Genomic DNA, 16,461 nt, shown 5'->3' on the forward strand with positions numbered 1-16,461 from the left:
ATCACTAAATCTATCCCTAAGCCCTTCTTTATATTCCCTTCAAGATCTCTCTCTCTCTCCTCCTATACACCAGAAAATCCATCAGAGATACAGTTAATTCACCCTTCCCTTTCCACCTTCTTTCATCACGTGTTCCATCTCCATTTTTCGTGGTATTTGGGCCACCCAGACGGCGTTGTTCTCCTGTTTGCCCTTGTGTATGTATACAAATGTTTTTTTTTCTTTATATATATAAAATACTCAGCGAGTGTGTGTATGCCTGGCGTGTGTTTAGCGCCAACACACTTTCACCCGTTTGTGTCGTCAGTTTGGAGATCATTTTTTTGTTGTATGTGTCGTATTTATTTTATTATTCGTTGTGTACAGTTCAAGCCACTGTGTGTATTGTGGTCTCTGTGGTGTCAATACACTGTGTCAGAAGGGCTGTGGTGTCAATACACTGTGTCAGAAAGGTTAATCGCGCACACCTCCATCACTATGTAATGGAGTGCGATGAAATTAACTTTAGAGACCACTCTATAGAGGTAACAATAGACAGGTGGTAGAGGGTGACAGCATGGAGAGGTGACAGGTGGGAGGGAGAGACAGGTGACAGGGGGGTGACAGCATGGAGAGGTGACAGGTGGGAGGGAGAGACAGGTGACAGGTGGGTGACAGGATGGAGAGGTGACAGGTGGGAGGGAGAGACAGGTGACAGGGGGGTGACAGCATGGAGAGGTGACAGGTAAGAGGATAATCAAAATACACACAATTTTAAATATAAATATAATAAGCCCCATAAACAGAAACTCACAACACTGGACTACTGACAGCCTAAAGGCGGGCCTAAAGAGCAGCCGCTCGACCTCTCCAAGCACATGTAGGTGAGTACACATAAAGGCTTCCGTTGTCAAGCCCGTTGTCAAGACCTGACAAGCGTCAAATTTGAGGCAGTTTGGCCCTAACCACAAGCGTAACAATTTGGCCAACCCACTTGACCTATTGAGCCTATTCGTCATTAAATTGAGAAGAGTCAATATCTCGGTGCTTTTAATTAAAAAAAAATAATTTTGAAGCAGTCTATAACGTCAAAATCACTATACGCTAAGTGTGAGGTCAGATTCATTAGTTCAAACAAGGCCGTTTATGCAATTTTAGTTTGATTGTCATTCAGGCGTAAATCAGTTTTCAGAAACCATGATTGCATAGTACTGAATTGGCTGGGATTAGCTCCCAACCACATCTAAGACACGTGGTTGTCTCAGAGGGCATCTCGCGAGTGATGCTGGGGCACAGGGCGTCTCTGTGTGCTCTCTCTCTCTCTCTCTCTCTCTCTCTCTCTCTCTCTCTCTCTCTCTCTCTCTCTCAGCCTCCCCACCACACAATCAGTTTGGTACTAGACAATCAGGAGATAATTCACGATTCATTTGTGGGCGGTGGTGCTAAGGGCCGCTTGCCTCGGCTCTCTGTGCTCTGATTACGCTCGAAATCAGGTTTTAAGTGATTGGTAGTTTCATTAAATCCATCATCCATTGGGGCTGAATGATCGTTAGTCCCTCCCTCCCTTCCCATCCCCCTTAGTCCCTCCCTCCCTTCCCATCCCCCTTAGTCCCTCCCATCCCATCCCATCCCCCTTAGTCCCTCCCTCCCTTCCCATCCCCCTTAGTCCCTCCCATCCCATCCCATCCCCCTTAGTCCCTCCCTCCCATCCCATCCCCCTTAGTCCCTCCCTCCCTTCCCATCCCCCTTGTTTATGTGTGGCTCTTGGCACGTGACTCAAAAATCATTACCATTAGTCTTTTCATTAACATAACTGTGCTCATTGTTGACTAGACCACACACTAGAAGGTGAAGGGACGACGACGTTTCGGTCCGTCCTGGACCATTCTCAAGTCAATTGTGGACTCATTCGTCCTGGACCATTCTCAAGTCGATCGACTTGAGAATGGTCCAGGACGGACCGAAACGTCGTCGTCCCTTCACCTTCTAGTGTGAGGTCTGGTCAACATAATTTAGCCACGTTATTGTGACTCATCGCCTGCATGTGCTCATTGTCTGTCCCAATGAGGGGGGTAGAAATAACCTAAGCTACTCTATCCCTTTGAGATGTATTTCTTTCTTGTCTCAATAAACATACTTGAACTGTTCCAAAGCCCTCCATCTCTACACACACTTCACCTACCGTCCAGTACACACAGGTAGTGAACACCGGCACAGTCACACCTCACCTAATCTACCTTAGGTCCCACTATACGCAAAACTATATACTATATAATGTTGATTTATATTTGAGAAAACTTACTTTTTTAGGTCATTCGTAGGATAAATTTCTTTCTTATTTTTTTTCGCAGGGATGGAAGGCGCAAGCGGAGACCTTCACAGGGCGGTATACCCAAGTTACCTGTGCATGTATTCAGAGTTTACCATAGTCGTAGACTGTGTTCAGGGCTAGAGATTTACTCACGGGTGGGTCAGCTGGCTATCCTTGTAGCCTAAATAACCCTTTCGAGGTTGATCGACCCTAAAAATCTAGCGATGATATCATTTGACGTTCTTAACATGATAGATATAACCCCCCAAGGAAACAAATCCATAAGGGGCCGTGACGAGGATTCGAACCTGCGTCCGAGAGCATCCCAGACGCTGCCTTAATCGACTGAACTACGACATGGTTAAAAAGAGTTGAAACCGAAGTTCTACTGAACTTCGGTTAAGGCAGCGTCTGGGATGCTCCCGGACGCAGGTTCGAATCCTCGTCACGGCCCTTGTGGATTTGTTCATTTGATGCATCACTCTATTGTGATTTCTGTGTGTAATACCCCACACAAGGGATCTAATCCTGCCTAGATGTTGAGCACTTGTTCACTGACGAAGCCGTGGTAACCACCGTCCACATTATAGTGTATTACCTTCACAAACAACAACAGCATTCAGCACCTTAGGTGTCTGGAGGAATCTTAAGACGTGGGGGAGGGAGGGGGGGGGGGGGCACGCTCAACCCTTCAATCACCAGTCTTTTATCCGCTTCATATCAATCACCCAAACCTCAATCACCAGTCTAGGATCCCAAGTCCCCAATCGCCAAAACCTCAATGACCAATCATCCACTTTAACTGCAGGCCGAACACCTGTCATCATTGTCAAGTTATCAGTGAGTCTCACCTGACGGAATGATAATGGCGACTTCCGCCTTGCTACCCATCTTCTTTATCAGGTTACCTCCCCACTATCATCTCCCCCCCCCCACACCATCGACGCCCCCCCCCTCACACGTCCATCATCATCGCATGCAGACGAGGAGTCACAATAACGCGGCTCTGAAGATATGATGACCGACCCACACATCAGGAGATGAGGAGACGACGACGACGACGACGACGACGACGACGACGACGTTTCGCTCCGTCCTGGACCATTATCAAGCCGTTCACAGAAGACTTGATAATGATCCGAAACGGAGCGAAACGACGTCGTTTCTTCCCGTTATGATGTGTAGTTTGGTCCAATATCATCACTCACCACATAAATAAGGGGGTAGAAATAGCCTAAGCTACTCTATCCCTTTGAGATGTATTCATTGCTTATCTCAATAAACATACTTGAACTTGAACCACTCACCACCACTACCAGCGCCACCACCACCACCATCCCCACCACCTATGTCAACCACCCCCACCTCCCTCACCTCCCCCACCTCAGGTCATGAAAGCGGAAGATCCAAATCTTGACTACGAGAATCAGTTCCTCCTTGGCAGCCCGTCCTCATCAATAAGGGCCAAATGCTCGTTAATCTAGCCGCCAAACCCAGCTGTTTATGAACGGAAAACCCGCATTTTTCACACAACTGATGACGTTCGAACATTTCTCGAACAGTGCTTCGTTGACGACCTCTGTTCGAATCCCTCTGGCGAATCAGTGAAATTATTTGGACTTGAAGTACGTGGGTGAACCTGTTCTTACACTGTACCTGTTAATATTTTTCAAATGTTGTTACCAATTACCTATTTATAATTACTCGTTAGATTATTCTAATTATTATTATTAGATTATTCGGACCTGCCCGAAACGCTATGCATGTTAGTGGCTTTACAAGAGTGTGAAACATCAATGCTATGCTATAAATGCCATATGCTATAAATCCCATAAATGCTATAAATCCCATAAATCCAATGTACCTTCTTGTATATAAATAAATAAATAAATAAATGAATAAATAACAAATCCCAACGCTGAAAATGCTTTACCCATGAACTACAAATAATGGCCAACAGCATCTAAAGACCTAACCTATGTCTAACTGTAATATATCATAATGTTAATTTATTTATGAAAACGACGATATATTATTATACAATACGTTACAATTAATGACTGTGCCTCGAAGGACGGAGGCCGCATTAACGAACCTAGCCTGAGGACCAATTGTCGTTGGATATAGACTATCTTTTAATAATGTGAACTGCGTTCCCTGAGTGGACTTGTAATGGACTGGGTCCTTTAAGTGAATCTCAACCCATCCTCACTCTAGGCTGGTTAAAACAGCGGCCGTCCTCACACTAGGCTGGTTAAAGCAGCGGCCGTCCTCACACTAGGCTGGTTAAAGCAGCGGCCGTCCTCCCCAGACACATTCAGCAATTTTAACATATTGTGTATTGCAAATTAGTTTGTTCTCATATATAAATTAATATTCTTATACATAAATATTCTATGTATAGTTAGGCGTAAGTTAGGTTAGGTGTTTAGGTTCTGTTGGCGATTATTTGTATTTGTAGCACGTGGGTGAAGCATTTACAGCGTTGTGGTTCGAACAGAGGACGTGAGCGAAGCACTTGTTCGAAAAATGTTAGAACGTCATCAGTTGGACCTTTGTTGATGGCGACTAGCTTCACAAATGATGTTCGAACATTTTTCGAAGAGTGCTTCGATCACGTCCCTTGTTCAAATCAAAACGCTATAAATTTTTCACCCGGGTCCTACACATAAAAATAGAAGCCAACAGAACCTAAACACCTAACCTAACCTGACCTAACCCTGGCCTGACCTGACCTAACCTGACCTGACCTAACCCTGGCCTGACCTGACCTAACCTGACCTAACCCTGGCCTGACCTAACCTAGCCTGACCTGACCTAACCTAACCTGACCTAACCCTGACCTGATCTGTCCTGACCTAACCTAACCTGACCTAGCCCTGGCCTGATCTGACCTAATCTAACCTAACCTAACCTAACCTGATCTAACCAGACCTAACCTAACCTGATCTAACCTAACCTGATCTAACCTAACCTGATCTAACCTAACCTAACCTGATCTAAACCTAGCTATACACCAAATTCTACTATTTAATAATAATATTAATTTACATTTGACCAAATAACGATTGTCAAGATACAAAACGTTAAGATTTATGAATGCGTCTTTGGGGTCAACCGCTGCTTGGGTAACTGCTTGCCTGAGGACCCCAGCTGTCCGGCCTGTCACTGTGTACTTGTCACTGTGTACTTGTCACTGTGTACTTGTTACTGTGTACTTGTTACTGTGCCCGTGTCAGAGTGCGCTTATTACCTTTAAAAGGTAATCAGGTTGAGAGTGACGCAGCCAATGGAGAGGTCAAACATTGTAACGAAAGGTCAACACGGCTCTAGAAGGAGGAGGGGGAAACGGTAAGGCTGGGTAGACTGTGCTTTTCCTAGACTATCCAAATGCCTTTGACATTGTTCCTCCTGAGAGGCTGGTGTGCAAGATGGAGAAACAAATATATATATATATATATATATATATATATATATATATATATATATATATATATATATATATATATATATATATATATATTAAAGTTGACCAAATTTGATCATTAATTGACCGCCAAACCATGAGCCTCGTTATCATAACTGCCTCTCACATATTATAACCGTATCAGGTCTAAGGTCAATAACGAATGATAGATGAGTCAATAACGTATGACAGATGGGTCAATAACTCATCAGGTAATGAGCAACGGGATGCTGCAAGCGGGGGTACTGAGCATCATATCACCTGTGATGGATTATGATTGATGCTTCGAGTACCTTGAGATTTTGATGGGGGTCTATCTTAAGTTAGTACTTGATGTAGGAGTTGGCGTTGCAGGCATTCAGGTCTAGATCTTGACAGGTGTGGAAATTGGTGTTATAGTAGGTGTGGACAGATATGAGGCAGGTATGGACACACATGAGAGCCAGGTGTGGAGATAAGTGGATGCACAGGTGAGGCCGATGTCGACATAGATTAGTCAGGTGTGATCACTTATGTGAGCTCAAGTGAAGCAGGTGTGGACACTCCTGAGGCAGATGTGGAAGCATATGAATCAGATGTGGAAGCATATGAATCAGATGTGAACACAGGTGATACAGGGTGGTCTCAGAGATGAGATAGATTTGACCACAGGTGTGTTTGTGTGTGTGTATGGCAGGTATATATATATATGCATAGACATATGTGTGGCACATATAAACACACGTGCAGTCGAAAACGAACCCATCTGTACTGGCTGACGTCTTTAGTGGTTACAAGAAAGGAAGTTATTAAATAACAAATTAAAGCCAAATCGATTCCAAGGGTCGTACGGGTGTCATGGAGGGTTGCTAATGTATACCCAGCTGGGGGAAAGGGGCCCTAGCAGGGGACGTAGCATGCCTAGCAGGACCCTAGCTAGGGTTTATATATAGCTAGGCACATCACGAAATTGAATTAGAATCAGCCTCGTGGAGAGACTTATTTCATCTCGGGACTGATAATGCATATCTAATGCCTTACACTATTATCTTGAAAAAATATAATACAAAGTTCTTCGATTTTAATCAAACGTTTTTGGAACAGTAAAAAATGAAGCGTTTGATGAGTAATTCTAAGCGACTTGGGGGTTTAGAGGGTGATTGTATTTCCTTGGAAATGCTTCCAGGATCCTTGTAGATTCTTGTAAAAAATTTAATTCCTCAAGTGACCACACAATAAGCACCAGGATGCCCCAGGGTAATGTGCTCCGGAGTAGCGGTATTGAACTCGTCCACAGGAGAAATATTGAACCCGTCCACAGGGGAAATATTAAACCCGTCCACAGGGGAAATATTAAACCCGTCCAAGGAGAAATATTAAACCCGTCCACAAGAGAAATATTAAACCCGTCCACAGGAGAAATACTGAACCCGTCCAGAGTAGAAGTATTGAATCCGCCAGAAACGAGCTACTGAACTTCTCAGAAATCCTTATTAGTACACGCGAGTTAATCTCGGAGAGTTTGTGCATTTGGAAGATAATTGCACAATGACTTTTATCAAGAGAGGCGAGTGAAGAAAAAAAAAACATACCAGCGTAAACACCTTAATTAAAGTCGCCACAACTACATTATCTTAAGGAGTGACGTTGACAAGTTACTGTCGACGAGGCTTTGATGAGACAAGACGAGAGAATTTGAGCCAGAAAGTCATCAAATATTTGATGGATATCATTTACGAAACCTGTAAATCTTTCAGGAAACATAATGGGGGTTTTATTTACGTTTATTAAACAGTTTGCGAGCTTCGAATTCTATCACAACCCAAGGTGGTTATTATTAAAAAAAAAACACCTCGTAGCGTTCCGAGCTCATAAAGAGTTTAATAAAGCAAGTGTGTGTAAACAAACACCCCTCCCCCCCCCCTTTTGGAATTGAGGAAAAGATGTAGAGGTTTCGGAACGGGTTGATGGATCTTAGTCCGGTCCTCCAGGAGACTTGAGACAGACAAATAAGTCTAAGTGACATATACAACACCGTTACAAGTCGCAAATTAGATCCATCAAGGTGAGATTACCATTCAGTTTGGGTGCCCCCCCCACCTCTCTCTCTCTCTCTCTCTCTCTCTCTCTCTCTCTCTCTCTCTCTCTCTCTCTCTCGCTCTCTGTCTGTCTCTCTCTCTCTCTCTCGCTGGTCTTATCTCACTTGGATAAGACCAAATTCAAGACCAGTCGTCCTCCCCCCACAAACAAATATGAGAAGCAAATAATGCAATGGACTTGGTGCTGGGCGTCCTACGTCGTCGTCCGAGGATTATGAGGAGGATGATTATGAGGATGAGGAGGAGGAGGAGGAGGAGGATTAGGAGGAGGAGGAGGATTAGGAGGATTAGGAGGAGGAGGAGGTTTAGGAGGAGGAGGAGGAGGATTATGAGGAGCAGGATTATGAGGAGGAGAAGGATTAGGAGGAGGAGGAATATGCAGATGAGGATTATGAGGAGGAGGATTAGGAGGATTACCAGCACCACCCAACGTAATATCACCATGGCTGTCGAATGAAGCCACAGAGACACAATAAAACCCTTAAGACTGGAAACCTCCCAAGATACTGGACAAATAGTCCCTATTTAAAAAAAAAGGAAACAAAGAAAGTAATAAGTTACAAAGTGTCACTGACAAGTGTTTCGTGTAAAGTGCTGGAAAAAAAAGTAATCAGGTTGAGAATGATTGAAAGTTTGAAGACCAGAAACTTTGAAAGAAAAGAAAAATCTGGATTTAAGAAAGGAGGAAAGTCGTGCCTGACAAACTTGATGAACTTCTAAGACAAGAGTTACTGAAATATGACCGGCGAGGGGGGGCGGGGATGGAAATGGGGGCTAGGTAGACTGTCCTTTTCCCACACTGTCAAGGAGGATTTGATACTGTTGCTTACTTATATATAAACAGTTATAGAGCTCTCTCTCTTTCCCGTAGACACTGATAGGTCAGAACCTACACTATCACCACCACTATCACCACCACCACCATCACCATCACCACCACCATCACCACCACCACCACCATCACCACCACCACCATCATCACCATCACCACCACCACCACCATCACCACCACCACCACCATCACCATCACCACCACCACCACCACCACCATCACCACCACCACCACCACCATCACCACCACCACCACCACCACCACCACCACCCAGAATGTCAACATCAGCTGACCAAGGTATGTCTAATCCAAGGTAAAATTCCTGGCATTATCCATCCCTGTGTTTGTTTAAGAGCGCTGGTTACCACTCCCCCTCCTCCTCCCCCCCCCCCCGTCCTCACGCGTCCGGAGCTGGCGACACCCCTGCCAACTTTGTGTCCGAAGCTGGTGGCAACGAGAGATATGGCAAAAGTGAGTCAAAAGGGGGCAGAGAACATAACATATATTTTTGTTCTATGCAACGGAGGAAGGGGGGGAGGGAACGTTGTTCCGCGTTGCAAAACATAGAACAATATATCCCCCCCCCCCCTCTGTGATTTTGGGGTATCCGTGTCGCTAAGATCTTGAGGCTAGATGACACCGCTTACTGTGTCAGACGATAGATACGACGATGATGGTCGAGGACCGGGCCGCGGGGACACTACAAGCCCCGAAATCATCTCAAGATAACCTCAAGATAACCTGACACTTGGTTCAGTTATTAGTGTCAGACATAGCGCTGTGATATATATATATAGTTCAACTACTAGTGTCAGAAGATGGTACGGACACATGAATCAGTTACACAACTGTGTCAGACGACACCTGCGACACGTGGTTCCATGATCTACATGGAAACCAGTCCGGACTGACGTCGTCTCTCTCCGAGCGAACAATCCCTGCTGAAGGCGCCGTACTCACCTCATCTGTTGAGCCAACGCCACGGGAGGGTGCGTCATGGGGGGTGGTAAGACTGCGTCCAAGGTTCTCTCTTGTGCTTGACGCAACGGTTCCTGTGGGCCAGCCGGCCATTCCAGGCGCCTGGAATCACCGGCCCGGGGCATCAGCTTGGTGCTGGAGCTGCGGTCACCAGCACCGTAGGTTACTGGAGTATTGGTGCCGCAGGAGACGTAAGATGGCGCTGTGGCCTGCTGCTGCTGCTGCTGCTGCTGCTGCACATCACCGATGGACCAGCGGCGGCGAGTTCGAGGTGCTGGTGGCCGACGGTGCTGGTCGAGCTTCGCTTCGGCATTCAGTTTCTCTGTGCTACTGCTGCGCTTCTGCGGCCGTCGCTGTACCGCCGTGGCTGTGGCGCTGCTGTTGACTCGTTTCCTGACGGCGCCTGTACGTCTAGACGAGGCATCTAACACACTTTTGTGCTCCAGTTCCTCTGCCTCTTCCTCTAATGTCGTCGCTTGGCCGTGCTGCTGGCTCCTGCAGGCGTCTGGTGATGGGGTGTCGACTACTTCAGACGAAGACGCACTCGCTGTATTGCTGTTTACACTTGGAATACACACGATCTTGTCATTGTAGAGGCGTGGGGGTTCGCCGAAATAGACGCGGGTGATGTGTTTGACATTTGGCGGCGTCGTCGGCAGAGAATCAGTATCGTTTTGGGCGTTGGAAGACTCCCCGGAGTCGGAGTACCCGGAGTCCTGGGACCGGTGGGAAGGGGAGCCTCGTAGGGAGCCTCCAGGGGATACCTCCTCTCCAGAACTGGAGGCTTCCTCGCCCGCCTCCGGAATAACAGGCTCCGGGATGCTCTTATGGCGCGTCCAGAAGCCCCTCGGAAGGTTGTTAGCCGGCCAGCAACCATCTTCCGAGGCGTAGTACACCCGTGATCCGCCTCGCCTGAAGTTGTGGAGCCTTGGTACCTCCTTCACGCTCTGCGCCATCTTGAGACCTTCAATGAGCCACTCTTCTCGACCATCTGTGGAAGAGACACAAAACACATCATTAGTTTTCATCGCAGCGTCAATGGAAGCCAAAGGTCAGCTGAGAACAGATCAAATCTGAGGTAAACAGAGAGGAAGAAGGTCCATTCAGGCTCGCAGCCGCTCTGGAGAGATACACACTAACATCAGGGTGACCACTGCTCGGGCTGGAAGCCACACAGGTTCTTCTAACACACACAAGAAGCCCCGAGGAACTGACAAGTGTCTCGCCGAGAGCAAACATCGACCACTTCTACGGGAAGCGGCCCACGCGGGGATTAATTATATCAGGACTTTAGAACCGCATCTCCCACCTTGATACCGAGTTCATTCATTGTGTGAGGCGATGGATGGCGGGCCGGGTACTCACCCAGTTGTACTCACCTAGTTGTGCTTGCGGGGGGTTGAGCTTTGTCTCTTTGGTCCCGCCTCTCAACCGTCAATCAACTGGTGTACAGATTCCTAAGCGTTTACAGGCCAGGTGTGACGAGGCAGGTGTGTAGAGCCAAGTGCAGCATGCCCGTATACACACACCCGTCAGGACGGAAGAAAAACACCCACCTAGTGTGACTCCGAGACGGTGCAGGAGGGAGGCTGAGATGCCTGGCGGAGAGAAGAAGAGAAAGGAACCGAGGGAATGAATTGTGAGAAAAGATGCAGAGACAGAAGAAAGATGAAGACGGAACTACGTAGAGAGAAACAGGGGAGAGAGAAGAACAGAGGGACGTGAATGCGAGAGAACAGAAATTAAAAACTGTTGCAGAATCAGAGAGAGAGAGAGAGAGAGAGAGAGAGAGAGAGAGAGAGAGAGAGAGAGAGAGAGAGAGAGAGAGAGAGAGAGAGAGAGAGAGAGAGAGAGAGACAGACAGACAAGGGAGGCCATCCAACACCGCCACTGGAGCCAAACTCAGGATAATCCTCTCCCGTACAATCTTCATCATATCTGACAGGCCGCCGGCCGCTCCTTTAAGGCCGGATTAAATCACCAGCGAGATGTGCACATCAGCGCGACACCCATCGCTTCCATTATCGTTCCCCTCCCTTCACCTGTACACCTACACCTACTAGTGTACCGAAACCTAGTTAGCGATCTCCCTCTCATTCCTAAGTGATACCGCGGAGTATTTTCAACACCCCGAGGTACTGGGAGCCTGATTTGTGTTAAAAATACCAGAGGACTTCCACGCCCTCTGAGGACTCCAGAGGCATCCCACGTTGAGGAGTTCGAAGGACCTGAGGACTCCAGAGGACTCCAAAGGACTCCCACGCCCTCTGAGGACTCCAGAGGCATCCCACGTTGAGGAGTCCGAAGGACCTGAGGACTCCAGAGGACTCTTACGCCTTCTGAGGACTCCAGAGGCGTCCCACGTTGAGGAGTTCGAAGAACACGGGGTGCGGGTCTTGTCTAATTATGGACACAGGGCCTCGCCAGTCCCGAAAACATTGAGAATAACCGAGACAGAGAGAGACAGAGGAAAATAATTCTTGAAATATCAGAAGAGTATCGACCAGAAAAAAACGGTTCATATACATTCCCTATATCGCGCATTAAAAAATAAACGGTAAGCCCGAAGCCGATCAAAACAGGATGTATGGGCGGACTGCGACAGCCTAGCTGGCATTTAGTAGCCAGAGAAAAAGTCCGTTTCGTGCAAAAAAAAAAAAAACAAAAAAACTCACTACTCTTGCACTTGTTATCAAAAGGTTATGGAACGGGACGAAAGATTGGCAGACGCAGTTTACTTCTGATAATGGTAGGGTGTAGAGTTTACCAGATATCGGCTGGGCAGGACGTCGAAATTGGCAGGTCTGAATGAGTGGGGGGGGGAGGGGAGGGGGGGGGGAAGATCTGGGGTCGTGATTGGTTGGAAACTAAAGCCAAAAACGCAATTAATAAATGTCCAGAAGAAGGGGAAATAGGATAGTGGGCTACGACATTTACCCTGTCGTAACTCAGTCGATTAAGGCAGTGTCTGGAATGCTCCCGGACGCAGGTTCGAATCCTCGTCACGGCCCTTGTGGATTTGTTTAGGATAGTGGGTTTTATTTCTAGAAGCGTTTTCCCAAAACAGCAAAATCAATCAAGTACAGGCGACAGGAAGGTCAGTACACCTTTGTTCCCATAGCGTCTGAGACGCATGGCCCCTGGGGTAGGAGTGCCTTGGGATTCCTCAAAGAATTGGGCTCAAGGCTCATTGACATCATTAGGCTTCCAGTTTCTTGTTTCAGCGCCTCAGTGTGGCGATCCAGAGAGGAAACGCCTGCTGCGTCCTCGGTTCCTGTCCGGAAGCGGAGGAGTTCCAAGAGATCCATAACCTTTAAGCACTCATTGTATCTTCTTAAGGTCATCTTGAGATGATTTCGGGGCTTTAGTGTCCCCGCGGCCCGGTCCTCGACCAGGCCTCCACCCCCAGGAAACAGCCCATGACAGCTGACTAACACCCAGGTACCTATTTTACTGCTAGGTAACAGGGGCATAGGGTGAAAGAAACTCTGCCCATTGTTTCTCGCCGGCGCCTGGGATCGAACCCAGGACCACAGGATCACAAGTCCAGCGTGCTGTCCGCTCGGCCGACTGGCTCCCTACCTATCAACCAAATGTACATCTTGTAACGTTCAAATATCTAACAAAGCACGACAACAACAACAGGAAGGAGGTAGTAGGAGAAAATGACATAAAAACAGTATGTGTGCCTTTCTCCGAGGCTCTGGGTCCCCACCAACCAGGGAATAGATATATAAATATATATATATATATATATATATATATATATATATATATATATATATATATATATATATATATATATATGCCAGCGATGTTGATATAAGCGATGCTGCCCCCCTGAAGGATGGTCCCTCCTACTGGACCATCCTTCATGGACAAGAAGGATGATACCAGTGGTACCACAGTCTCGCCTAACGAGCCGTTCCTGGCCATCAAAGACCATAATATACTCCCCCCCCCCCCCCCTGAGAGGCAGGAGTGGTCGTGACCTCCACCACCGTCTGAGACGCTGGACAAGACGTTATCACTGACCTTCCTTTTATCTGGCAGAGGATCAGTCATCTGTTTGACGGATCCATCATCAGTGTTTATATCTTGCAGCGACGAGACGTCTGAGTGGCTGTCTGTGTACAGAAAGGTGTCTTGAGAATAGCAGATATTCAGAGATATCCAGACTCGCATCCTTATATCTTGAGACACTAAGAGATGAACAAACTGGACTGTATGGCCGGGTGTAGGCGAAGTGTACCATTACCTCTCGTGATCAGCCACAGGTAAACACAGGTAAATGTGTGTGTGTGTGTGTGTGTGTGTGTGTGTGTGTGTGTGTGTGTGTGTGTGTGTGTGTGTGTGTCACTGCTGAAGCGGTGGTATAATCTTGCCAAATCGCTTCCACCTTTATGGCAATTAGTCTATGCCTGCAAGCCGGTGGTTATCGTGATGGCTGGGCTATCTTGAAGGATAAGGTTATCTTGATGGCTGGGGTATCTTGAAGGATAAGGTTATCTTGATGGCTAGGAGCTGGGAGTGTTATCGCCTATCAAGGCGATCTCTGCCGGCAGGTATTGTCTTCCCTTCTGCCGGGCGTGTGTGGAAGATTAACTTAGATATCTAAGTTATCTCCACGCACCATTATAACATCAAAGATATAATTCTTAAAGATAACTGGGAAAAGCCTCAAAGCGTGAAATGCCACTCTTTCCAACACAGACGAGAAAGATATCATTACATTCACGAGGGAAGTACTAGAAGCCCCGATTTCAAACCGACACGATAACTATGTCGTGTCGGAAGCCGGTCGGCCGAGCGGACAGCACGCTGGACTTGTGATCCTGTGGTCCCGGGTTCGATCCCGGGCGCCGGCGAGAAACAATGGACAGAGTTTCTTTCACCCTATGCCCCTGTTACCTAGCAGTAAAATAGGTACCTGGGTGTCAGTCAGCTGTCACGGGCAGCTTCCTGGGGGTGGAGGCCTGGTCGAGGACCGGGCCGCGGGGACACTAAAAGCCCCGAAATCATCTCAAGATAACCTCAAGATGTCGGCATACCGGAGGAAGATCGATATATGGCAGGAAGTGCACAATATATCAAATAAAAAAGTGAGGTGCAAATAAACCCAACTAGAGAACCCAGTTTAAACATCACAACCTCCGGGACTCTTAAAAACCTCACGTTAACTACAACCATACAGGCAATAGAGGTTGTTAAGAGATAAAAACAGCCTCCCATACAATAATCAAGCTTCTATGAAAGAATGATAAAAGTTGCATGATAAAAGCTGCAAGAATGATAAGCTGCAAGAATGAAAAAAGCTGCAAGAATGATAAAAGTTGCCAACACCTCACGTAGAGACCGCAAAAAGGGGTGAGCATTTTGTCATCATTCATGTATATATTTAACCTCCTCTCTCTCTCTCTCTCTCTCTCTCTCTCTCTCTCTCTCTCTCTCTCTCTCTCTCTCTCTCTCTCTCTCTCTCTCTCTCTCTCCCTCTTTCCCCCCCCCCCCTCCGCCGGTCCGTGGGTCTCTAACGACCACATAATGGATTGTGGTTGGCTAGTTAGCAGTGTGATTAGCAGATTAATCAGCGGTAAGCCGTGTGTCGGAGACAGGAGATCCAATCACCTCGAGCTCTCTCTGATTCGCCATATTGGGGCGGCCGATTGAATCCATTAGCATAGTTTGATAGACGCCCGGAGTGTTCTGGTGTGGCTGAGGACGGATGAAGATGCTGAGAGAGTGGGAGATGAAGATGCTGAGGGTGGGATATGAAGATGCTGAGGATAGGGGATGAAGATGCTGAGGATAGGGGATGAAGATGCTGAGGATAGGGGATGAAGATGCTGAGGACAGGGGATGAAGATGCTGAGGATGGGGGTGAAGATGCTGAGGGAGATGGGGATGAAGATGCTGAGGATAGGGGATGAAGATGCTGAGGATAGGGGATGAAGATGCTGAGAAAGATGGGGATGAAGATGCTGAGGATAGGAAATGAAGATGCTGAGGATGGGGGTGAAGATGCTGAGGGAGATGGGGATGAAGATGCTGAAAAAGACGGGAGATGGAGATGCTAAGATGGGGTGAGGCTTATCACGGTAGAGCCGAAGTAATAATCCTTTGGCATGATAACCCAACCACATGATATCAGAAGACAGAGACGTTTCGGTCCGTCTTGGACCGTTATCACGCCTATGTGATAGCACGGCTTGATAACGGTTCAGGCCGGACCGAAAAGTCGTCGTCTCACCATCTGATGAATGGTTTGATCATAGGTCTTAAGCCACGGTCTTAAGGTCTCCAGCCACGGTCTTAAGGTCTCCAGCCACGGTCTTAAGGTCTCCAGCCACGGTCTTAAGGTCTCCAGCCACGTTATTGTGACTCATCGACTCATCCTTTGAATGTGAGATGAGTGCCTCATGGCTTCCCCATGACCCATCCAGCAGGCCTAGGTAGAATTCAGCCTCTCTTTTAAGACCTACTACTAAGGAACTACTAAGACCTACTAGAAAGGGAGCCGGTCGGCCGAGAGGACAGCACGCTGGACTTGTTATCCTGTGGTCCTGGGTTCGATCCCAGGCGCCGGCGAGAAACAATGGGCAGAGTTTCTTTCACCCTATGCCCCTGTTACCTAGCAGTAAAATAGGTACCTGGGAGTTAGTCAGCTGTCACGGGCTGCTTCCTGGGGGTGGAGGCCTGGTCGAGGACCGGGCCGCGGGGACACCAAAAGCCCCGAAATCATCTCAAGATAACCTTTCTTAAATGTAAAATAGCTTTTATTGGGTCCTGCAACTGAGAATAAAGTCATAGAATTGAGTAC

The 16,461-nt window shown here is 47.3% G+C and overlaps 1 protein-coding gene across 5 annotated transcripts in view; it reads right to left on the reverse strand.

Annotated features, from left to right (window-relative positions):
• LOC123769514 (protein inscuteable homolog) overlaps positions 1–16,461 on the reverse strand; it is a 168,180-nt gene that overhangs the window by 16,873 nt on the left and 134,846 nt on the right. For all 5 annotated transcript variants that reach the window (XM_069308746.1, XM_069308748.1, XM_069308743.1 and 2 more), the window contains one exon: positions 9,627–10,635. In XM_069308746.1, the coding sequence (XP_069164847.1) occupies positions 9,627–10,600 (974 nt within the window). In that variant the 5' untranslated portion in view covers positions 10,601–10,635. The remainder of the gene's footprint in view (positions 1–9,626; positions 10,636–16,461) is intronic.

This window comes from Procambarus clarkii, chromosome 63 (genome assembly GCF_040958095.1).
Source record: "Procambarus clarkii isolate CNS0578487 chromosome 63, FALCON_Pclarkii_2.0, whole genome shotgun sequence".
NCBI lineage: Eukaryota > Metazoa > Arthropoda > Malacostraca > Decapoda > Cambaridae > Procambarus > Procambarus clarkii.